The sequence below is a fragment of the Ranitomeya imitator genome, chromosome 1 (genome assembly GCF_032444005.1).
Source record: "Ranitomeya imitator isolate aRanImi1 chromosome 1, aRanImi1.pri, whole genome shotgun sequence".
NCBI classification, from domain to species: Eukaryota; Metazoa; Chordata; class Amphibia; order Anura; family Dendrobatidae; genus Ranitomeya; species Ranitomeya imitator.
In genome coordinates this window covers 909264954-909290269 of record NC_091282.1, presented here as the reverse complement: position 1 = coordinate 909290269, position 25316 = coordinate 909264954, and the positions used below count along the sequence as shown (strand labels likewise).

Below are 25316 nucleotides of genomic sequence, written 5' to 3'. Positions count from 1 at the left end.
GTGTTCTGTGGCAAATGCCAAGCGTCTTGCACAGTGTTGGGCTGTGAGCACAACCCCCATCTGTGGATGTCGGGCACTCAGACCATCCTCATGGATTCGGTTTCTAACCATTTGTGCAGACACATGCACATTTGTGGCCTGCTGGAGGTCATTTTGCAGGGCTCTGGCAGTGCTCCTCCTGTTCCTCCTTGCACAAAGGCTGAGATAGCGGTCCTGCTGCTGGGTTGTTGCCCTCCTATGGCCCCCCCCTCCACATCTCCTGGTGTACTGGCCTGTCTCCTGGTAGTGCCTCCAGCCTCTGGGCACTATGCTGACAGACACAGGAAACCTTCTTGCCACAGCTTGCATTGAAGTGCCATCTTGGATGAGCTGCACTACCTGAGCCACTTGTGTGGGTTGTAGAGTCCATATCATGCTACCACGAGTGTGAAAGCACAATCAACATTCAAAAGTGACCAAAACATCAGCCAGAAAGCATTGGTACTGAGATATGGTCTGTGGTCCCCACCTTCTTAACCACTCCTTTATTGAGTGTGCCTTGATATTTGCCAATAATTTCTATCTGTTGTCTATTCCACTTGCACAACAGCATGTGAAATTGATTGTCATTCAGTGTTGCTTCCTGGACAGTTTGATTTCACAGAAGTGTGATTTACTTTACTTTACTGTTATTTAAGTGTTCCCTTTATTTTTAGAGCAGTGTATATATATATATATATATATATATATAGTATTATATGTAGTATATTGTACATAACAACCGCCACAACACACTGAGAAGCTGTGACAGAATACACCTCAGTCTCTTCCTGCTGCTCAACAATTCACAAAAATTCATGTTATATCTTCAGATCAATCCAGAGCCAACAACTGACAATCCAATGATCAGCTCCTAGCAATTTTGTCAGCAGTCAGATGAAAACAGTGTTAAGGAGCAGAGCAACCCTGCTCCATCACACTGACTCTTGCCTACTCTTGGGTACCGCAAATCAACTCAATTCACGTAGAAGACTTTAAATAAGTTAGCAGCACAGATCTTCCCTGTGTTACAATTCTGTACACTCCCAATCCCACCTCCATCTCCCCTCATACACAATGGTTTCTCCCAACTTAAAAGTAGGAAGTCTCACACAGCTGTCAAAATAGGAAGATGGTAGAGAGCCTGAACATTACATTACAGACCCCAAACATACAGCCAAAGTCATTAAAAGCTCTCTTTAGAATAAAGAAGAACAATGAGTCCTGAAAGTGATTATATGGCCCCCACAGAGCCCTGATTACAACATTATCAAGTCTGTCTGGTGTTACATGAAGAGATAAAAGGATTTGTGCAAACCTACATCCACAGATCTGTGGTTAGTTCTCTAAAGGTACCGTCACATTTAGCGACGCTCCAGCGATATAGACAACGATCCGACCTAAACTAGATCGCTGGAGCGTCGCTGTTGGTCGCTGTAGAGATGTCAAACACAGCAACTCCAAAACGATGCAGGAGCGATCCAGTGACGTACTTATCCTTCTCGCTGGTTGTTAGCTCCGTGAAAAACATTGCAGGCATCGTTGCTTTTGCTGTCAAACATGATGAATCACGCCAACCTGACGACCAAATAAAGTTCTGGACTTTCAGCTACGACCAGCGATGTCACAGCAGGATCCTGATCGCTGCTGCGTGTCAAACACAACGAGATCGCTATCCAGGACGCTGCAACGTCACGGATCGTTGTCATTCTCGTTGTAAAGTTGCTCAGTGTGAAGGTACCTTTAGATGTTTGGAACAACCTCACTGCCGAGTTCCTTCAAAAACTGTGTGCAAGTCTACTTAGAACAGTGAATGCTTTGAATGCTGTTTTGAAAGCAAAATGATGGTCACATTCAATATTGATGTCATTTAGATTTCTCTTTTGTCCGTTCACTTTGCATTTTGTCAATTGAAAATTAATTAACACTTCTGATTTTTAAAGCATTCTTATTTTGCAACTTTTTTTTCCACACCTACTTAAAACTTTTGAAAAGTACTATATATTGTGAAAGTTAATAACTACATCTATTTCCTTCCATGTAATATACTCAATGGTGGGTGAAGTCGGGCAATTTGGCAGGATCCTTAATTTGGCTGAGCAACAGGAATAGGGTGTGGGGCCTAGTCTGTTGTGTCTGAGAGGAATCTGCTTAGCCTCAAGCAAGAACATCAAAAAGTGAATGCCATGCTGATTACTTGCCGGGTGGTGGCCTCAATGAAAGTATGTTAAAGTATGCGCCAAGGTCAAAACCAACAGCACATCCTAATGCCATGCTGCTCAGCCGCCAGTTGAATAACAGGACTTCATGCAGTGTGAGTCAAAGTGAGCAAATACCATGGATCAGGGCATTAAATGTCCTAAAACCATAAATACTGGGTAACAAGCATAGCCAGGGACAGGGAACTTTTATATACTGTAAGTATAAAACTACTATCATAAGCTGGGAAGGTGGTTAGGACCATTGACGCTCATTAGCTGAGAGGCCAGGTCAAGTTGATGTATGGCATAAAAAGGAATGGAATGAAGAAAGTTTGTCTGGGGAGCAGACTCATAATAAACAAAACAACCAGAAAATTGAAGAAAATGTCTGCTGTAAGGAATTAATATGTACATTTTATGCTGGAGGGTTTACTTCAGAAATTCAGGTGTGACCGCCTTACCTCACAGCAAACAGCTGACTAAAAAGATCTGGAGGGTATATGCATAGCAAAGTGCTAAAAATATATTAATAGAATGAAATGCCAGACTCCTAAATGGAATAAAACATAGGCTCCATTCTACCTAATGTGTGTTGTCTACATTCAATGTAATATATCATTCCTGAACAATTATAGATCTCTCCAACATTTGGAGGCTGCCGTTATCAAGACTGTATGCAGTATATTTCAGTATATTATCTAGCCTGTCTTTGATATGATACTACATAGATAAAGATAGGTGCATTCCCACATATATCACTTACAGAATAAATTAATATATGGTATCTATGTTTTAAGGTCACGATTACTCACAGGCCTGCAGCTTTTATGTTTAAATACCATAGATGTCACCATATATCCTGTATTTCTCAAAGATAAAAATAGCCTAGTCACAGGAAATCGATGATTGTCAGTGATGGTTTATATCCAGAATGTATAAGCTTTTCTCGTTGTCAGACGATACCATTTCCAGGGCGGTAGTCAAAGACACATACAGCATTTCGACAATACATAACAAATGTCTGATAGGTATGTGTTCTACTTATTGGAATATCACAGAGTGATATGGAAGTTATCAAAGACAGCCAATTGTTTTGCAACGCCCAAAAAGCTGCAAGCAAGAGACACACACGCATGTAAGGTTCCCCCTCCACCTTGCCTCCTTCTAGCACAGTGTTTCCCAAACTTCAGCTCCCCCCAAAAATTGTCTTTTTAGGATTTTTTTATTATTACTCGGGGAGAGTTAAGCTGTGGAAATTTTAAATGTCTTGATAATAATTCCATAACCTGTGCAATACTTAGGAAAAACAGAAACTATCTGCTGTGGGACAAGACATGAAGGTGAGTCACTCTGAAAAATTGACAGAACCTTAACGGTGTCTTCAAGTGCAATCATGAAAACCGTCAATTATGATGAAATTAATAATTAATGGTGCACAAACATCAAGTAGCAAACATAAATTAATATCAACTGTCCAACTGTGAGAATCAGACATTTATAGTTGAATTGATCCAAAGGAGCCACTATTGAAGACAGCATTCAAGAAGAACCTGGTGCCAAGTGTGAAATATAGAGAGGGAAATGTGATGGTGTGGTGATGCTTTGACGATGACACTGTTTGTGATTTATTCCAGACTCAAAACTTACTTACCCAGCATGACTACCACAGTAACAACATCCCATTCCATGTGCTTTGCACTTAGTGGGACCATCATTTGTGTTGCAACAGAACTTTGACCCAAAACATACCTCCAGGTTATGAAAGGGCTGTGTCTCCAAGAATGAGAGGGATGGCATGCTGGGTCATATGAAATGGCTTCCACAATCCCCCCACCTCAATCCAAATGAGATGGTTTGAGATGAGTTGGTCTGCATAGTGAAAGAACAGCAACTAACATGTTTGCAGCATCTCTGGGAACCCCTTCTTGACTATTGGAAAGACATTCAAGGTGACTACATCATGAAGCTGCTTGAGATAATGCCAAGGATTTATGAAGCTAAAAACAATCAAAAGACAGGGGGCACAACTACAAGTGTCACTAGTAAAAAAAGAGGTGTTCTAGAAAAGCACTCCTTTTTCCATATGTGCTATTTTGTGGTTTTGCTGCTTCAGTCTGAATCTGCAATGTTCACATTCTAATGAGAACAAGGACAAACTAGCATGAACAGATTTGTCCAATTTTTTTACAGGTACTGTACATGTGCATTGTGTGTAAGTTTGGAAAAGTGTTTTTCTGGCTTAAAATTCTGCAGGCCTTTTTTATGGCACAGAGGGCCAACATGTTCACAGGTAGCTCAATACAAGCCTGTTGGAGATATACAAAGTAATGGCAACTGGCTATTGGTTTCCATATCGACTATAGACTTGTACAGAATTGTGGGCCATGCTCTTTTTTCAGAAAGAATATTTACTTACCTATCTAAAGTGACTTAAAGATTTTTTGGAAAGTTTTGAAACTAAAGAGGTCCCCTCATGATTTTTTTTGTGTATCTGTGTATATGTGCAGTAAAGAAGAGTAGTGCCAGAGAACTTCATGGGAGGACTTCTTTAAGATAAAAAAAAAGTTTTATAATGCATACTTTATGTTCTCTGGCACTATTCTTCTTTACTGTCTGATGCTCCTTGTTTCCAGTGTTGTGTGGTGGTGTTCATGCTTCATGGATATGTAACACCCCAGGTAACCGGTTGTTACAGTGATGTTGCCTTCCTTTCAGGGAGGGCGATATCATGCTTTGAGGCAAGGAGGATTCCCTTTACCAGATAACATACCCATATGGAGGAGTATTTAGGTAGTTGGTGAGAGACAGTGGACAGAGAAGGAAGTCTGGAACAAAGAGCAGACAACGGAGCCGTGCAGCCAAGACTGAGCTGCAGCTCCTGGGAAGGAAGTGAACCCGAGGGGTTGAGAGTGGTGGGGTTGAGGAAAGGAGCACAGTGGAGAAAGCAAGGGGCTCAGAGGGGAACTGTGACCGGGCACCCTCAGAGCCGAAGTGCAGGAACCGGCACCAGGAGCCCGAGGCTGTGTTGTACTGTAGGACACATAGCAGAACCGGAGGGCATAGGACTGTATGTTATTTGCCCACACCACGCCTCGAGGCGAAGCAGTACCAGGTCGTGATAGAGACCCTATAAAACGGCTCAAGCTGCCCACCATACAGGTACTTGTCTCAGGACAAGAGGGAGAGGACTTTGCCAGCAAGCTACAGGCAGCTGGGACCTCGCATACTAGCGCGAGTAGGAAGGCTCATGGACCTCACCTGGGAGAGGGATCCACCATTGCCTCTAAGCCAGCCAGACCACATCACCACCTGTGCCGGGTACCCTGGACTGTGGACTGCTACCACCAGTAAACCAAGTGAAGACTTTATAACTCTGTGTCCTCCACTTATTTGCTGGCATACACCATCCTTGCCATACACCTTGGGAGCCCTGGGGACCCCGCTTCACCTGTGGGAAGTGTCACCATCTTGCTGCAACAACATCACCCCAGAGGACCCCTTTAAGCAGCGTCGGTCCCTCTGACCGAGAACCATAGGTGGCGTCACGAATAAACTTTATTACCAAATTCCCTTTAAAAAACCTTCCCCCTTTTAAGTGAGTGCCCAGGGCCACGGACCGGGTCGCAGCCACCGTGACTCAGATAAACATCACAGTGTCAAGAATATATAACTGGAGCAATCAGAAACCACAGAAATTATGCATTGTCATAAATGGTCACAATTCAACACACACTATTGAAAAGAAAAATAGGTTTTTGTCACAGGTGAAAAATGGGAGGGAAAATTGGTAGTAAAGCTATATTACATGGGTTGTCCACTACTGGACAACCCCAGTTTAAATAATTCAGAAGTCCTCCATATAAAATGATAACATTGTATAGTCACCTCCTGCAGTGATGCATATCCAGCAAAATGGGTACAACTGTTTCTGGAAGGTGATGTGACAATATTGTCAGGAGCTTGCTGCAGACGGTGATCAGTCACTTGTCAGCTGCAAATTTTACTACTTCCTCAGAGTGGATGTCTGTCCTGGTGGGATATTGATGAGCTGCAGCCAAAGAGCGAGTGGCACTCATTGGCTGCAGACAGGCTGTGACACAACAATGTCAAGTCACCGTTGGGAACAGCAACGCCGACATTGCAGGAATGGCGCCACAGCAAAAGGAGAGTACTCATTGTTTTTATTTCATATGGGGTCCTGAATATATTAAAAAAGCACTCCCATCAAAGTTTTATCCTCTTACGGTATTGCAGGCATTATATGATATAGCATTGTGTATCTACAATTGCTCATTTTGTCCTTCTACCCATCTATTTCTTCTATTTCTTTCTTTTCTCTTCTCAATGTAGAACCAGGAAATCTCTTGTCCCCACATTTATTATTCCCCTCTTCAACTCCCGACCCAGCTGCTGCCTTCTCCCCCCTTGGGGACTCATGACTTATACAGGGAAAATTAATCTCTTATTTCTACATAGAGCTTAGAAGGATTCAGCTAGTCTGATTTTAATCACGTGATGTCATAGACCTAATAGAAAAGAGAATAATTAGCTGGGTAGAAAGACAAAATTAGCAATTGTAAGTAAACAGTGCTATATAATATCATGATTGCAGTATATTAAGGGGATAAAAATGTTGACGGGAGGAGTGCTTCTTTAAGCTGGGGTTGTCCAATAATGGACATCTTTAAATATTTCCTTTTTTCTTTCTTTTTGGTTTCAATTTTCTTTTCTTAAAAGTATTCATATACAAATGTATATGCACATATGAATTTAGTTTCTCCACCCAAATTACTATTCTGACTGTTCTTCAACGCCCCCCCTGACGAAGGAGTTTTTACTCCGAAATGCGCGTTGGGAGACGTGCCGACCTTACCTGGCCGCATCAGAGTGTCTCCCTATTTAGGTATGTTATACTAGGCGGCATAGCGTTTGCTACCTTACAGCCTCATTTGGGTGCCGTATATACATGGGATTTTCCCGACCTATAGGGATGGCAGTGCATGGGTAGTGCATATAAGTTTCGGTGCAACCTCAGTTAAGGTAATAGGGAAGTTATCCAGGACATTGTGGCTTTATGCTTGTTGTTTGGCTATTAGCCTAAACCCAATGTGGTATATATGTATCTTGACAGAGTACAAGTGTCTTGTTCCTGGTGATGCCTTCATGCCTGTTTATATATCCCACATTTTTATATCAAGCACTTCACTCTACTGTGGCTATCCCCTGTTACGTACATCTTAGATTTGGGTATTCAGGTTTTTTAGTCGGCATGTTTGCTTCGCTGCACGATAGCAGTTTGATGCAGTGATTCGCACTATTTGTCCATTTTGTCTTGTCATGTTCCTTTGCGATCATGATTTTTAGATGTATTTTGTACTAAAATAAAGATTATTGTTTTATGTGAATCATCCAGTTATGGTCGTTTCTTTTGTGGTTTCCACATCCCTGCTGTATTGTTGATTTAACGACTTGGATCATTTAGTATCCGTCACTAGTGCAACATTGTGATTTTGCATTTAATCTCATGTGCGTGATGTTGCTATTTAATACCTATCTCTTTCAACTATATCAATAGTAAAAGAATCATAAGTGAAAGTGTAGACTCCTTTAAAAATTGTGAGGAAGTTGTAGATGACGAGGAAAAATATAATATTATATAATATGTTAAACACCTTCTTCTCCACGGTATTCACGGTGGAAAATGAAATGCTAGGTGAAATGCCGAGAGACAAAGAAAACCCTATATTAAGGGTCACCAATCTAACCCAAGAAGAGGTGCGAAACCGGCTAAATAAGATTAAAATAGATAAATCTCCAGGTCCGGATGGCATACACCCACGAGTACTAAGAGAACTAAGTAATGTAATAGACAATCCATTATTTCTTATATTTAGGGTCTCCAAAGCGACGGGGTCTGTTCCTCAGGACTGGCGCATAGCAAATGTGGTGCCAATATTCAAAAAGGCTCTAAAAATGAACCTGGAAATTATAGGCCAGTAAGTCTAACCTCTATTGTTGGTAAAATATTTGAAGGGTTTCTGAGGGATGTTATTCTGGATTATTTCAATGAGAATAACTGTTTAACTCCATTAGTTTAATCTCCTCAGACCCAGACTCAAACCATTTGTAACTGGTCTTTCCTGAAAAAAAGGCAATTTTAGGAGCAACAAAAACAAATCCGTTTACTTCCTAGAAAAGTCTGACATTATGTAGAGAGACCATTTTCATTACTTTAATATGGAGACTTAGGTGAGCTTATATCGCCCTCTAGTGGTAGCACATTTAAAGACTTTAAAGAAAAAGTTTTCTGTTAAAGGGCTTGTCCGATCGATGTGTTTAGTGATGGTCTTTGCTTAGGATAGGTCATTAGAGATGAGCGAATCTTTCCAAATTTAAATTCGCCAACTTTCCCCAAATAATTAGATTTGCTGCTAATAAATTGGCACCAATCTCCATGCTGGAAATTCCAATAAATGCTCACAGAGACAATGAAGAAGATGGAGAAATTAGGTTTTCCACCTTCTCCACATTTATGCTGCGATTCTCGCATGCGAGAGGATTGGATCACAGTAAGATGACACTCGGCCAAGTGTCATTAGCACAATCAGCTCGATTCTCTTGCATGAGAGAACATATGGCTGTATGACCCCAGCCTAAATTAGATAGAGATCATTGACCATTGCAGCTTATACTTTACGGAAGAGAGAGACTTACCTTGTGACTCTGGAGATGGAAAATGACTATGATATATAAACTGTAAAACTGGGCTCCGCTGGAAATCGCTGATCTTTGATTCCCCAGGTACTGACCACCACTGTACAAGGTATGATAATCTGTAAGATGTCAGGGCTGCAGGGCATTATCCCAAGCCTGCATGGCCATGCAAAATGAGGTTAACCTGCTCTCTGATGCTTCAGAAGTGTGGAAGTGATCTCGGGCAAGGTTTTGGGCATTTTTTGTGAATTCAATCTTAAAATGTTTGAATTTTTGTGTGAAATTGCAAATTTCAGGAAATTCGATGCAAACTTGATCCTCTGCAGGTTGATTCACTCATCTATAGAGGTCATCAATATCTGATCTTGCGGGTGTAAACCCCCACCGATCAGCTGTTCCCGATGTCGAGAACAGCCAGATCAACTCAGGTGCTGAACTGCACAGCTTTGTCAAATGCATTGTGGCTGTGGCATGTATTGCACATCTGCCCTCTATTGATTCAAATAGAGGGTCGATGTGCAGCACCCGTTGACAGCCATTATACCATTGACAGAGCTGTGCAGCTTCACAAATGAACACATCTGGACACCAGTGGCAGCAGGAGTAGCTGATTAGCAGGGATGCTGTGTGAGGCATCACCACTTATCACATATTTATGACCTATCTAAAGGTTAGGCCAATAATCTAAAAGTGACAGACAACCCTAAAAGAAGAATGAAGTACTAAGCCCCAGAGTAAAATATATAATGTTTATTGATAATGGTTTAAAAATTATTAAAGGGAACCTGTCACCCCGAAAATCGCGGATGACGTAATCCCACCGGCATCAGGGGCTTATCTACAGCATTCTGTAATGCTGTAGATAAGCCCCCGATGTAACCTGAAAGAGGAGAAAAAGACGTTAGATTATACTCACCCAGGGGCGGTCCCGCTGCTGGTCAGGTCGGATGGGCGTCTCCGGTCCGTTCCGGCGCCTCCTATCTTCTTTCCATGACGTCCTCTTCTGATCTTCAGCCACGGCTCCGGCGCAGGCATACTTTGCTCTGCCCTCTTGAGGGCAGAGGATAGTACTGCAGTGCGCAGGCGCCGGAAAGGTCAGAGGCCCGGCGCCTGCGCACTGCAGTACTTTGTCTGCCCTCAAGAGGGCAGAGCAAAGTATGCCTGCGCCGGAGCCGTGGCTGAAGATCAGAAGAGGACGTCATGGAAAGAAGATAGGAGGCGCCGGAGCGGACCGGAGACGCCCATCCGACCTGACCAGCAGCGGGACCGCCCCTGGGTGAGTATAATCTAATGTCTTTTTCTCCTTTTTCAGGTAACATCGGGGGCTTATCTACAGCATTACAGAATGCTGCAGATAAGCCCCTGATGCCGGTGGGATTACCTCACCCGCGATTTTCGGGGTGACAGGTTCCCTTTAAATAATTTAAAAAGTGGAGATGACGGGAACAGAAATAGCAGCCTGCAATGTGGCTATTAGGGTATTAGCCTAAGTAGTCATAACAACAAACAGTAGAGAAAGCCTGGCTCAAAAATGTATTTCAAAAACCTATATAGATATAAGCAAGTGTAAGCGGGTTTTTATTCTACAAAAACCCGCTTACACTTGCTTATAACAACAAACAGCACTAGTGTACTGACAAGGATATTACTACAAAAAAGGGTACAGTGGGGGAAATAAGTATTTGATAACGTACTGATTCTGTAAGTTTGCCCACTGACAAAGATATGAATTGAACAGTCTATAATTTTAAGAGTAGGTTAATTTTAACACAGAGATAGAATATCAAAAATAAAATCCAGAAAATCATATTTACGGTGCCTGCGCTGTAAATAATTATTTTATTTTTAAATGACGTGGAGTCTGTTCCCTCTCGATTACTAACTGCTGGGCTTGATGTCACCTGAAAATACAGATGTGAAATCAACCCCACAAATATGAACCCCACTTGCCACCATCACAGGGCAAATGGGAACAGCCAGGCAAAGTCTTTTGTGGGACAGCTGTGAGCTACTCTGTTAGGCTGGAGGGCCAATATACATGGCCCCTTACCAGACTGAGAATACCAGCCCCCAGTTGTCTGTTTTAGCTTGGCTGGTTGTCAAAAACGGAGGGGACCTCTTGCCTGGTTATTTTAATTATTTATTTAAATAATACAAAAAAAACGCATGGGGACCTCTTTATTGTTGATAGCCAGCTATGATAAAGCTGACAGCTGAGGATTGCAGCCTGAAGCTGTCGGTTTTGCCATGTTAGTTATCAAAAGTAGAAAGACCCAACGTCATTTTTAAAAAAAAGTTGTTACTGTATTTATAGCGCTGGCACCAGCTGATGAATATTCCCATAGCTGTGCCTGCTCTTGCTGTTATTAGTGGCAGCAAGCATAGGCTGATGGGAGAAGTACTTTCCCATCAGCTGATGCTTCTGTGACCAGAGATTAACTTTCTACATCTGGTCACAGCTGCTGGCTCATGCCGCTGTCATCTGACAGCATGGGAACTGCAGCTCTTTGACCACCGATAATAATCTTACCACCAATCAGAGGCAGTGTTTGCTGCGCTGTCATGCAGAAGACAGCATGGCAAACAACGGATTTTCGGACCCCGCATTCATATGAATGGGGTCCAGGTTCAGGTTTGGGTACTGTTCTGGTTCTTGAACCAAATTTTTTTAAAAATGTTCAGCAGTTTTTTTTTTAGCGCTGGGCACAATGGGAGGGAGAATCATTAGAGGATACCGCATAGGACATTATGCAACCCAAGATCAGCCCTTGTCATTTGTATGATTGGTGAAACTTACCTGGCAATGGTAACTGGACTAGCAGGCCACTAACATTAGAGTCATCACTTAAATTGTTTATAACATCCAGAAGTTCTTCTTGAGGCACATTGCTGGGCCTAAGTATTACTTCACTGGAAATTCCTAAAATATAAAAGACTCATCTGTATGTACTGTATATACTGCGCAATATACAATGACAATTATTGACAATATTACAAATATTCTTAACAACATTATTACTATGGTTTCTTGTTCACAGCTATCTAAACAGTCAGATCAGATGATACAACGGTCCTGATCTATACCCTGCAAAGAAAAGTCAGCACACACCTAAGAACTATTAATCAATAAAGCAAAAGAATGGTTGAATATAAAACATATGTGCATTAATATTCTTGCATTATTATTTTTATTGCTATTTATTGTTACAAGATAAGTCCAAAGAAGCTGTAGTAGCAGTATGTACTGTACCTTACAAAACTGATCCCAAAATGTGCCTCAGCCTTAAATAAACCCATAGTGACTGTCAGAGATGCCTCCTTAGATTCCTCAACCACAGATGCTTTTTAAAGGATTTCAAAAGTCTTTATAGAAACTGATAGAAAGATAGCTGATAGAAATGTGCAATGAGTAGTGTTGAGCGATACCGTCCGATACTTGAAAGTATCGGTATCGGATAGTATCGGCCGATACCCGAAAAATATCGGATATCGCCGATACCGATATCCGATACCAATACAAGTCAATGGGACATCAAGTATCGGAAGGTATTCTCATGGTTCCCAGGGTCTGAAGGAGAGGAAACTCTCCTTCAGGCCCTGGGATCCATAGGGATGTGTAAAATAAAGAATTAAAATAAAAAATATTGATATGCTCACCTCTCCGGCGGCCCCTGGACATCACGCTGCTAACCGGGAGGCTTCTTTGTTTAAAATGCGCGCCTTTAGGACCTGCGAATGACGTCCCGGCTTCTGATTGGTCGCGTGCCGCCCATGTGACCGGCACGCAACCAATCAGAAGCCGTGACGTCATTCGCAGGTCCTCAATTCCTAGAATTAGGAGTTTTTGTGAATGAGAATGACGTCGCGGCTTCTGATTGGTCGCGTGCCGGTCACATGGGCGGCACGCGACCAATCAGAAGCCGCGACGTCATTCTCATTCACAAAAACTCCTAATTCTAGGAATTGAGGACCTGCGAATGACGTCACGGCTTCTGATTGGTCGCGTGCCGGTCACATGGGCGGCATGCAACCAATCAGAAGCCGGGACGTCATTCGCAGGTCCTAAAGGCGCGCATTTTAAACAAAGAAGCCTCCCGGTTAGCAGCGTGATGTCCAGGGGCCGCCGGAGAGGTGAGCATATCAATATTTTTTATTTTAATTCTTTATTTTACACATCCCTATTGATCCGATACCGATACCCGATATCACAAAAGTATCGGATCTCGGTATCGGAATTCCGATACCGCAAGTTTCGGCCGATACCTGATACTTGCGGTATCGGAATGCTCAACACTAGCAATGAGTAGTTATATTTGCCCCTGTGTGAGTAGGAGAAGATAGAGGAGGAAAGACAGCATTTGTGAACTTCTGTAGTTTGTCTATGACTTACTGTATGATGTCTATGTCTTGTATGTACACACATGGATAAATTGTTGGTATCCTTCTGTTAAAGTAAGAAAAACCCACAATGTTCAGTGAAATATCTGAAAACTAACAAAAGGCATGTTTAATTTAAATTACTAAATATCAACTAATGAAGATCAAACATAAGAAAAATTATAGACACATATGTTAAAGGTAAAGAACATAAGACCATCTCCAAGCAGCTTTAGCTACAGTTGCATATTTTATTCAACAGTTTCAAGTCTATGGGACCGTACCTCCCTGGATTTGGCCTCAAGATAAAAATTGATGAGAAAGAGAGGAATAATACTAATGATAACCAAAGAGCCCAGAACAACTTCCAACGAGATTAGAAGTGAACTCCAAGGTCAAGGTACATTAGTGTAAGATCACATCATTCGTCGCTGTCTTGGCCTTAGTGGATTTCATGGAAGGTGACCAAGGAGGAAACCACTGTTGAAAGCAAATCATAAAACAACAAAACTGGAATTTGCAAAAATGTATATTCATGAACTACAAAGCTTCTGGGAGAATGTCCTTTGGAGAGATGAGACAAAACTGAAGCTATTTTGTGAGTCACATAGGCTTGATTATCACAAAAGCAAAAATTAAACATAAAAAAAATTATGCCTACTGTGAAACATGGAGGAGGTTTGGTTATGCTTTGTGGCTGCTTTGGTGCTTCTGGTACAAGGTGTCTTGTATCTGTGCAGGTTGAAATCTCAAGACTATCAAGTCATTCTGGAATGAAATGTGCTGCCCATTGATAGAAATCTTGATCTAAGTCACAGGTCATGGGTCCTCCAACAGGATAATAACACAAAACACACAGCTAAAAAACATCAAAGAATGGCTAAGAGCAAAGCACTGGACTATTCTAAAGTGGCCTTCTATGAGCCCTGATCCAAATCCTATTGAAACATGCAGTATGGAGAAGGCACCCTTCAAACCTGAGACAGCAGGAACAGTTTGATCATGAGAAGTGGACCAAAATCCCCAAGGATTTAGTAAATGTGAAATTGAAAATTATTTTTGGCAACTTCAAGTTATTTCAGTGACCATAGTGGGTTTTTCCTACTTTAACAGACGGGTTCCTAATCATTTTGTCCATGTGTGCATCAGTGCATTTATTTAGTGGTCTCTGTATGTCCCAATTCATTCACTTACAATGTTCAACTGCTGATTAATCTGCTGAAAGCTGAAAATCTACAAGAGGTTATGGGCCCACACAGACCCAGAAAAGAAAACAGTTTAGAACACCTTAGTGAACCGGCTGATGAAAGGAATCTTATAGAGGTTCTCATCTCTTGTATACAAGAAACTTGCTTATATACAGTACTATGAAAGCATTTTAAGCAGATGTGGAAATATGCTACAACCTAAGAATGCTTTCAAAAATAGAAATGTTAATAGATTTTTAGCAATTAAAATAATACAAGTGAATTATCAAGAGAGAAATCTAAAACGATTCTTCTAGGCATACTTTCACAAAATGACTCTGTATAATTATTGTCAGGTATACGAGCAGCCAATTATGCATTACCAATGATAATGATCATCATTTTTGAGATTTAGATTAAAATGCAATCATTAACTGAAACAGAAACAGAGAAACAGATGTGTAGGAGGCATTAAATGAGAAACAGTCACACTGTTACAGAGGTGAGGTTGTGGAAGACAGTTTCAAGTCACAGGTCATACACCATAGCAAGACTGAGTACAGAAACAAAAAGTAGTTATACTACATCAGAGAGGTCTCTTGTAGTTGAATATTTGAAAGCAGGCTGGGGTTCCACGATGTGCTGTTCAAGATTTTTTGAAAAAGCACCAAGAAATGGGCAACAACTATACATGCAGTGGTTCGGTAAGGAAACTTATTGCATAGGAAAGACACATCATCCTTTAAAATCTGAAGATGTATGGTTGTGCTATCAACTCAAAACTGGCAGCTTCTTTATGGAAGAATTGCGACTAAAAAGCCATACTTTCAACATGGAAACAAGGCTAAGCCACTCAACTGTGCATGAAAACAGGAACTGGGGTGAAGAAAAAGCATCAGGCTCTCTGGACTGATGAGTCCAAATCTACTATATAATTGTCTAAGGGTCACATCTGTCTGTCCTTCTGTCTTTCTGTCTGGCTCGGATATTCATTGGTTGCGGCCTCTGTCTGTCATGGAATCCAAGTCGCTGATTGGTCGTGGCAAAACGCCCACGACCATTGCCACGACCAATCAGCGACGGCCACAGTCCGGCGGCAATATGGCTGCTCTTTCCTCCCCGCAGTCAGTGCCCGCTCCATACTCCCCTCCAGTCAGCCCTCACACAGGGTTAATGCCAGCGTTACCGGAGCGCCGTGTAACGCACTCCGTTACCGCAGCTATTAGCCCTGTGTGACCAACTCTATGCAGCATCAATAGTAAAAAGATCTAATGTTACAAATAATAATAATTAAAAAAAACGTTATTCTCATCCTCCGATGTGTGCTGTCCTCGGCAGTGCAAGCGGCAGGTTCCAGTGCTAAGGATGCTATGCGAGAAGGACCTGCCATGACGTCACGGTCATGTGACCACGACGTCATCACAGGTCCTGCGCTCATACCAACCCTGGGACCGGAAGCTGCCGCGTGCACTGCACACAGGCGACATGACTACAAGGGGCCCTCGCAAGGTAAGTATATGTTTATTTTTTATTTTTTAACCTGTTACATACGTGGCTGGGCAATATACATAATTACATAGTTACATAGTTATTAAGGTTGAAGGAAGACTTTAAGTCCATCTAGTTCAACCCATAGCCTAACCTAACATGCCCTAACATGTTGATCCAGAGGAAGGCAAAAAAAAACCCATGTGGCAAAGAGTAAGCTCCACCTTGGGGACAAAAATTCCTTCCCGACTCCACATACGGCAATCAGACTAGTTCCCTGGATCAACGCCCTATCAAGGAATCTAGTGTATATACCCTGTAACATTATACTTTTCCAGAAATGTATCCAGTCCCCTCTTAAATTTAAGTAATGAATCACTCATTACAACATCATACGGCAGAGAGTTCCATAGTCTCACTGCTCTTACAGTAAAGAACCCGCGTCTGTTATTATGCTTAAACCTTTTTTCCTCCAAACGTAGAGGATGCCCCCTTGTCCCTACGTAGCTGGGCAATATACTATGTGACTGGGCAGTATACTACGTGTCTGTGCTGTATACTACGTGGCTCTGTGCTGTATACTACGTCGCTGTGCAATATACTACGCGGCTGGCCAATATACTACGTGGCTGGGCAATATACTACGTCACTGGGCAACATACTACGTAACTGGGCAATATACTACGTGACTGGGCAATATACTACATGACTGGGCAATATACTACGTGGCTGGGCAATATACTACGTGGCTGGGCAATATACTATGTGGCTGGGCAATATACTATGTGGCTGGGCAATATACTACGTCACTGGGCAATATACTACGTCACTGGGCAATGTACTACGTGGCTGGGCAATATACTACGTAGCTGGGCAATATTCTACGTGGCTGGGCAATATACTACATGGCTGGGCAATATACTACGTTACTGGGCAATATACTATGTAGCTGGGCAATATACTACATAGTTGGGCAATATACTACGTGGCTGGGCAATATACTACGTGGTTGGGCAATATACTATGTGACTGGGCAATATACTGCGTGGGCTGTGCAATATACTACATGGACATGCATATTCTAGAATACCCGATGCGTTAGAATTGGGCCACCATCTAGTCTGATATATTTGGCTGAAAAGAAGGCAATTTGATGTTTGTAAAAGGCCTTGAGAGCGCTACAATAATCAACAGTGAAGCTTGGTGGAGGTTCCTTCCAAGTTTTGGGCTGCATTTCAATAAATAGGGTTGGGGATTTGGTTGGGATGTATGGGATCCTCAATGCTGATGAATATAGGCACATAATTATTCAAAATGTAATACTATCAGGGATTAAAAGGTATCTACCACTGAGGACTCTCAATTCCAAATATTATACTATCAGGGAAGCATCTGATTGGCTCCAAATTTATTCTGCAGCAGAACAATGACATACATACAGGCAATGTCATTAAGCACTCTATTCAGCATAAAAAGGAACAAGGAGTTTTGGAAGTGGTGATATGGCCACCACAGAGCCATGATGTCAATGTCATCAAGTCTATGAGGAATTACATGAATGAGGTAGAAGGATTTGTGCAAACCTGCATCCACAAAGTCTGTAATTACTTCTCCAAGATGTTTGGAACAACCTTCATGCTGAATTCATTCAAGAACTGCGTACAAGTGGACATAGTAGAATTGATGCTGTTCTGAAGGCAAATGGTGGTCACACCAAATATTTAATTAATTTAGATTTCTCTTCTGTTAATTTACATTGCATTTTACTCATTGATACAATAAACTATTTACACTTATATATTCTAAAGTATTCTTACTTTGCAGCATTTTTCCTACACTTGCCTAAAACTTTTGAACAGTACTGTACATATTATGGAGAGAAGAAAAAATAGACAGCATCTCAAAGTTTAAGAATAGAATTTGTAAGAACCAGTGTGGTAGATGAATATCATAGAGGTATGCAACATATAGCAACAGATGAATCGCTTTTGAAGCCAGGGCTGCCATCAGGGCATTACTGCTTTTACTGGTGCATGGGGCCAGGTGAACAAAGAGAGCCCGAACCAGTCCCCCACTCTTCTGCTCTCCGGGGCCCAGTGACAGGATTCTGTCGGTTCAGTAACTGAATGTGCTTCCAAGGACGCATGTTTAGTTAAAATCTATGTTACCATGTGTGAAGGCTTCCCACATGGCAAAAGTTAACAGCCACGGGCCAATCACAGGCCGGCAGCTGACATCAGCACGCATGTCGCCGGTATGTGACGTCACTGCTATACACCGGCGCATCTGCGCCTCAGATGAATCAGGGAGAGGACACCGCTGAACCTCGGCCAGGTAAAGAAACTTTTTAAAACTTTTTTTGTTAAAGCTGCACAATGGGGGTAGAATGGAGATACATGGGGCAGTATGGAGAGAAATTGCATTATGGAGAGACATGGGGGCAGAGTGGAGAAACATGGAGGCTGTATGGAGAGACATGTGGCAGAATGGAAAGACATCAGGGCAGAATGGAGAGATATAGGAGCAGAATGGAGAAACATGGGGGCTGTATGGAGAGACATGGGGCAGAATGGAGAAACATGGGGGCAGAATGTAGAGACATGGGGACAGTATGGAGAGACATGGGGCCAGTATGGAGAGACATGGGGCAGAATGGAGAAACATGGGGGCAGAATGTAGAGACATGGGGACAGTATGGAGAGACATGGGGCCAGTATGAAGAGACATGGGGCCAGGATGGAGAGATATGGGGGAAGGATGGAGTCACATGGGGCAGAATGGGAGAACATATAGGGCTAGGAATGAAACACATGGGGACAGGAATCAGACGCATGGGGCCAGGAATGAGACACATGGACCCAGGAATGGGACAGACACATGGGGTCCAGAATCAAGTACATATGGGGTCATGATGTTGAACATTATTAATGTAAGGGATAGTAAAGGATTATTATTACTGCTGTAATGTATTTTATTTTTGAGGATACTGTTTTCGGTGTGGGGGAGGAAGGGTCCTGTTACTGTGCAGGGGGACACTGTCGCTTTTTTTATTCATCTAGCATAGTGTAGAAGTTGGGGGAAAATTGGGAAATGTGCTTTAGATAATGGTGTTATTTTCTGCAGAGATGAGTCCTGGCTTGAAGAAGTTATGGTGCGTTATGGTGGTCTTTCTTGGATGAAGATGAAGGACTTCAACATGAGACATTACCTGTGAGTCAGTGTGTTACCTGTACACTGACACTATACACTGTATATTTTAAACAGGGGTCCTGTGTATAATGTCACCAGTGATCACTGTATTATCTGTACACTGGCACTATATGCAGAGCTCCTGTGTATAATGTCACAGGTGTCCCTGTATTCCCTGTACTGTTCACTATATAGAGGTATATCTCCCTCTATTTGGTATTAATCGGTCACTATGTAATAGTAAAATGTGTGGTCATGGTGTGGTGGTATTTGATCCTTGTATGTGGTATTATTCGGTCACTGTGTGGTGATAATATGTGGTCTGGTCATTGTGTAGTGGTAGTTTACCCTGTATTTGATATTAATCGGTCACTGTGTGGTAGTAATATGTGGTCTGGCCATGGTGTGGCGGTATTTGATCCTTGTATGTGGCATTATTCGGTCATTGTGTGGTGGTAATATGTGGTCTAGTCATGATGTTGCGGTATTTCTCCCTTGTACAGGGTATTATTCAGTCACTTTGTGGTGGTTGTAGTATGTGGTTTGGCCATGGTGCGACGGCATTTGTCCTTTGCATATGGTATTATGCAACACATTCCCTTAAAGAAACATAAATAAAAAATATACCCAAAGAGAGTACTGGATATTTTAACAAATGTTTAATAGGTTATAGTAGAGTAGGGCCTGGCCAAAAGAGTCTACTTTGTCTTGGTGGCAACTTAAAAAAAATCCTTTGGCCAAAACAAAAGGTTGAAGGATATGAATGTCATCTGGTGTTATATGAAAACTGCAAATGTGTGATTGGTGAGGATGTGGTGCAGAAGTGGAGTTTTTCCAAGAGTGGGTGATGGGACTGTAGAAGGTTTGAGGGTTGTGGGCAGCGCTGGGGTGGAAACTGGGAGGAGTCTCAAGGGGGCCAAAAAATGATGCCAGTATAGGGACCTGAAATTCCTGATGGCAGCCCTGTTTGAAACAATGCATGCAAAGGTACACAAGAAGAAAACTAGAGCATGTTTCAGATTCAACAAACAGGACACTTGGAGAAAAACTGTACAGTATGGAAAGCAGAACAACAGAAACATTTTTCAAAATGGACAAAACAAAAGGTCAAAATTATAATGTTTGATTTATTTGCAGACATTTAAATAACAAATAATTCCGACATTATAGGGATGATACATCAAGTCTGGAGCGACAAGTCACATAACAAGTAATATACGGTAAGCTTTTTCATAGAGCTTGACTTTTGTATCAAGGAAATAATCTTTCAAATTGATGTAAACAGAATAAATGCAAATGGTAATGGACATGGAATTCTTATGTGACCCAGCAAAAATCAACAGAATTTAACAGTAAAAGATATGATATATTTTCTCAGTCTAGAAAGGGAACCGACATTTGTCACAACAATGAGGCAACAGGCCACTCCATAAATTGGCTTATCAGCCAACTGACCAATTACTTTTGAGCCTGTGACTATGAAGAGATTATGTAAAAAATGACTATAATTCCTAGTCAGTTAATGCAATATGTTTGTAAAGTGTTTTAATTAAAGCTAAAAGTCTATACTTTAATCCCATTGTGCTGGCTTAAGGCAAACATACACAATAAATAAATGTCTATGGATATACATGGGTTCAGCTGACACTACAATGTGTAGGGGGTGTCAGTCATTTGATAGTCAAAAGAGATTTCAATCGGACATGACTAATTATGGACTGCCGATCGCTTTGCTCTCCTGGAGATAAGCAGCCAGCAGAGATGTCTGTTAGTAGCTTTCTCATAGAGATCACAGAAGTGCTCGGCCTATCCAGATGACCGAGAAGGCTATCAGCAGAACCATCAATTGTCCATTAGCCATCTAAAGGATATGGCTGATTTTAGCTCCAAATCTATTATACATTACAGTGGTGTTCAAATGCAGACATGTTGGTGTCGCAAGCCTGATCTGGTGAACTTTCATTATCATCTTTTATATACCACCAATTGGGCAATGTATTGTATGAAGATTTCTACAGTTCAGGTAAAAACATGTGTCAAAACTATATGTCAATATGTCAAGGATTTTACCATTCCAAGAATTCTCCCCATGCTATAATAACTGGAGAAGGTCTAGTATAGTGAGTATCAATCAACCATACTGTTTTGTATTTACTAGTATTACCTACAGTAGTTGCAGCTTTAATCTTGTTCTTTACATAGGTATGGCTTGCAGGATTGTCACCCACTAAAATCACACTAAGATGGGGCCTTTTATTCCCAAGGGAGAGCCAGGATTCTACTTCTTTCTGGACTTCATTCTTTATTTCTTTGGCAAGAACACTTCCTGAGATGATATGTGCTTTAGATCTGTAAAATGTTCTGAAATGTAAGAATAAAAAGGCAATTAACAAAATTTAACAAAAAAGGCAAGCATTGACGGAATGTAATTTTTACATCTTATTCATTAAGTCTTAAAAAGCTTTAAAAACTATGAAAAATGATGAATTGAACTAAACTAACTGTAACTGGACGACTGGTAGGTGATCTGTAAAAAAAAAGACAAAGGTGAAAAAACTAAATTTGAAATTATACATTGGGATTCAGGTAGAATTTGTATTAAATCTCAGCTACTACTAAGGCTAAGTTCACATTAACGTCTCTGTGCGTAGCGTATCATCTGCATGCGAAAACGCATGCCAAAACGCATTCAAACGCATGGTTACGCTGCGTTTTTTTATCTGCATCAGCTTACGCATGACGCAAAAAAAACGCTGCGTGTGCATGTGTTTTTACATGCGTTTTTTCAGCTCATGCGTTCGCGTTTTTTCAGCTCATGCGTTCGAATTTTCAAAGAATTTGGTTATGCAGCAAATGCTGTTCCAGGAGAATTTCCTCGACAAAAGCCACACCTAATGGGGGTGTCTCATGGGGATTCTGTGTATATAGACCCTACACAGATAAAATCCTCATCTTTTGCTGCTGTATCCAGCTGCAAGATGGATCTTGGCATGGAGAGCTTCTATCGTAATCTGGATTTGGAATTGAAATTGGCTTTTACCTTTGCTGTGGCTTGTGAAGAAGAAAGAAGAAGAGCAAGATGGAGAAGACGTCGTCATCACTACTGGCAACAACCCATCGTTGAAGTCCAAGAGGGCCGTGGAGCCTACCACTCGTTGTACACCAAGCTACATGAAAACCCGGAGAAGTTTTTCGAACACGAGGATGTATGAACAGAACTAAGATAAATTGCTGCAACGTGTGCGAGGATCCATCACCAGGCAAGACATGTAACTACGTAGAGCAATTCCTGCTGAGGAACGTCTGTTGGTGACCCTGAGGTATGTAATTTTGAAAAATAAACATGTTGTTTGTATTATTGTTAGAAAAGCCATGTACTGATTTTTATTCCGCATTTTCTGTTCGTCAGATTCCTGGCTACTAGAGAGACCTTAAGATCTCTACATTTCCAATTCCGGATTGGAGTGTACACCCTTTCTGGGATTGTTGGAGACACCTGTCGTGCTTTATGTGATGCTCTGCATGCAGAATTCCTCCCCCAACCCACAACTGAACTCTGGCTGAAAAATGCAGCAAAAATCTATGAAATTTGTAGTTTTCCTAACTGTGCGGGGGCTGTAGACAGCAAATGCATTCAGATTTTGAAACCTGCTTGAAGTGGATCCGAGTATTTTAATTACAAAAAATATTTTCGATTGTTCTCATGGTGATTGCCGATGCAGAGTGTCGATTTGTCACCGTTGACGTTGGCTCATTTGGACGAGGAAATGACTCACAGACTTCCAAAAACTCTGACATGGACCAACATTTGTATGGTAATAATTTTAATTTTCCACCGACACAACCTCTTTCGAACACTGAAGGACCGCCATTGCCGTTTGTTGCGGTTGGGATGAGGTGTTTCAAATGTGTGCCAACCTCATAAAGTCATACTCGAGTCAGAACTTGAATCACACCAAAAGGATTTTCAACTACCAAATGACAAGGACACGAAGAACTGTGGAATGTGCTTTTGGTTTGCTGGCATCAAAATGGCGCGTTTTGAGAACATCAATCAATCTAAAAACTGAGACAATTGATGATGTGGTCAAAGCGTGTGTTGTTATGCACAATTACATCCTGGCAAAAGAGTGACTACAATTAGAACTTGAGGAACCTGTTGATACCACTTTGCAGGATTACCGTGATCACCCTCTGAGGACTACAGTGGAAGTTGCCCACATCACATGAGGGATAAGTCTGTTGCTTACTTTGTTTCGGATATTGGACGTCCTGCATGGCAAGACGATATGGTTTAGCACACTTTAAGCACACGTTATATGTTTGCTGACTTTACTACATACAGTATGTTTGCTGACTTTACTACTAATAAAACACCTCCAGTTAAACACCCGTTACAACTTGACTCAACAATGCAAGACACACATGTGTGTGTTTTCACATAAAGAGACAAAGAAAACAGCGATTGTGCAAACAAAATAAAAATTTTATTTAACAACAAACAATTGGTTTTATGTTCGGGCTCTGTATGACGGTGATATATTGTGGACCTTGGGGGTGTTGAGCTGTGATGATTGAGTAACATTTGATGATAAAGGGGTTACAGGGGAAGAGGCAATTAATTGAAGGATTGGCTCCTGTATGGGACTGGACACATTGGGAGTAGAGAATACATTAGGAGTTGAACTGTGGGAAGGGACAGCCAAGGGAAGGTAGTGACATATTAGACAACAGAGACACATTGGGAGGTGAGGGTGGAGGTGAAAGGACCATTTTTGGCTGACATTTCTTGCTCCTGGTCTTCATTTTCCGGTGCAGCGCTAAGTCACTAGTGGGAGTCTTTCTGAGTTTCTTTGTTTTTGATTGAGTGGGAGTTTTGGCCTCTGTAGCAGCACGTGGTGCTGGACTGTGCAGCGTGGTGGATGCTGCTTGCTGCAGGGGTGCTGCACTCTGGAGCGTGTTGGATGCTGCTTGCTGCAGGGCTCCTGCACTCTGGAGCGTGGTGTAGCTGTGAACTGGGGGAACAGGCCAGTGATGCTGTGCTTGTTGATGCTGGTAAAATCTGGCCGGCAGCTGATAGCTTTGGAACTGCTGCTGCGGCAATGCCTGGCGTAAGGTTTTCTGACATGCCCCGCTCTATTGCTGAAAAAAAATGTCTCGCCAGTCTCTGAAGGTCGGCTTCCAGGCGGTTAAGGCGTCTCTGGACTTTCTGGAAAAGCGTGTTCATCTGAGTGAACCCACTGTCCAGTCTATCTCCAATCACCTTCATCCCATCCTCGAAGACCGAGCTTAAGTGAATAAACTCGGGCATGACTGACCTCTCCCAGGCCCTCTGCCACTGACGAGAAGTCCCAACAAAAGCAGTGTCAGAGGGCTGGGAGAGGGGAAAATTTGATGGACCAGCTGCCTGTTTTCCAGCCTATGAAGCCTGCCTGGTTGCTACATCGCTGGTGGATGATTGGGACTGTTCGTTGGCTGGTCGATGAGGGGCCGCTCCAACAGAGGAAGATCCAGGTTCTATAGTGCTGCTCCAGGTTCTGTTTGTAAAATAAAAGGAAAACATTACTAAAAAATTTTTTAAAGTTTATATAATAGACAACAGAAAAGATAAGTTCGCTGAGCAAGCGCAGGCCTCAGAAAAGACAGCATACGATTGTAATTATACTTCGAAAGCTTTGGAGCAGCACCACTTTTAACCCACGTCTCCTGTCTGGTATTCTTATCGAAGCGATCCTTCATCGATTGCCAACAAACTTTTACTCTCTTCACTGTGAAGGGGGAAGAAAACAAAATTGATTGTAAAAAAAGACAACATTTACAGCAAAACAGAGACCCCATTGCAATACTTACGAAAATCCTTTCTGACTTTTGGCCTTGCATGATCCCAATCATCCAACAACGATCTGTCCACTTCTTCCCAGATTCGTCGAATCAATACTGTATCGGAATGATTACGACCATGAGGGTCCCACAACGCTCTTGAACCAGTGGAATGAAAAGGTCATTGTCAATGAAATGTTAACCTTCCTCACGTTGTCGAACCTATAGATCAAATAAAATTATTGAAAAAAAATTAAGTACTACAGTTTTAAATATACAAAACTGAAAAAAAATCCAATAACAAGTCTGATAATGGAAAGAA

At 41.9% G+C, this 25316-nt stretch overlaps 1 protein-coding gene across 1 annotated transcript in view; it reads right to left on the bottom strand.

Annotated features, from left to right (window-relative positions):
• Positions 1-24485, bottom strand: part of MTHFD2L (methylenetetrahydrofolate dehydrogenase (NADP+ dependent) 2 like) — a 149619-nt gene extending 125134 nt beyond the window's left edge. The window contains exons 1-6 of the mRNA XM_069740648.1: positions 24336-24485; positions 23357-23446; positions 22215-22341; positions 21677-21701; positions 21339-21535; positions 11731-11853 (exon numbers count right to left, since the gene is read on the bottom strand). Coding sequence (XP_069596749.1) covers positions 11731-11853; positions 21339-21535; positions 21677-21701; positions 22215-22341; positions 23357-23446; positions 24336-24485 — 712 coding nt within the window. The remainder of the gene's footprint in view (positions 1-11730; positions 11854-21338; positions 21536-21676; positions 21702-22214; positions 22342-23356; positions 23447-24335) is intronic.
• Between the last annotated feature and the right edge of the window lie 831 nt (positions 24486-25316).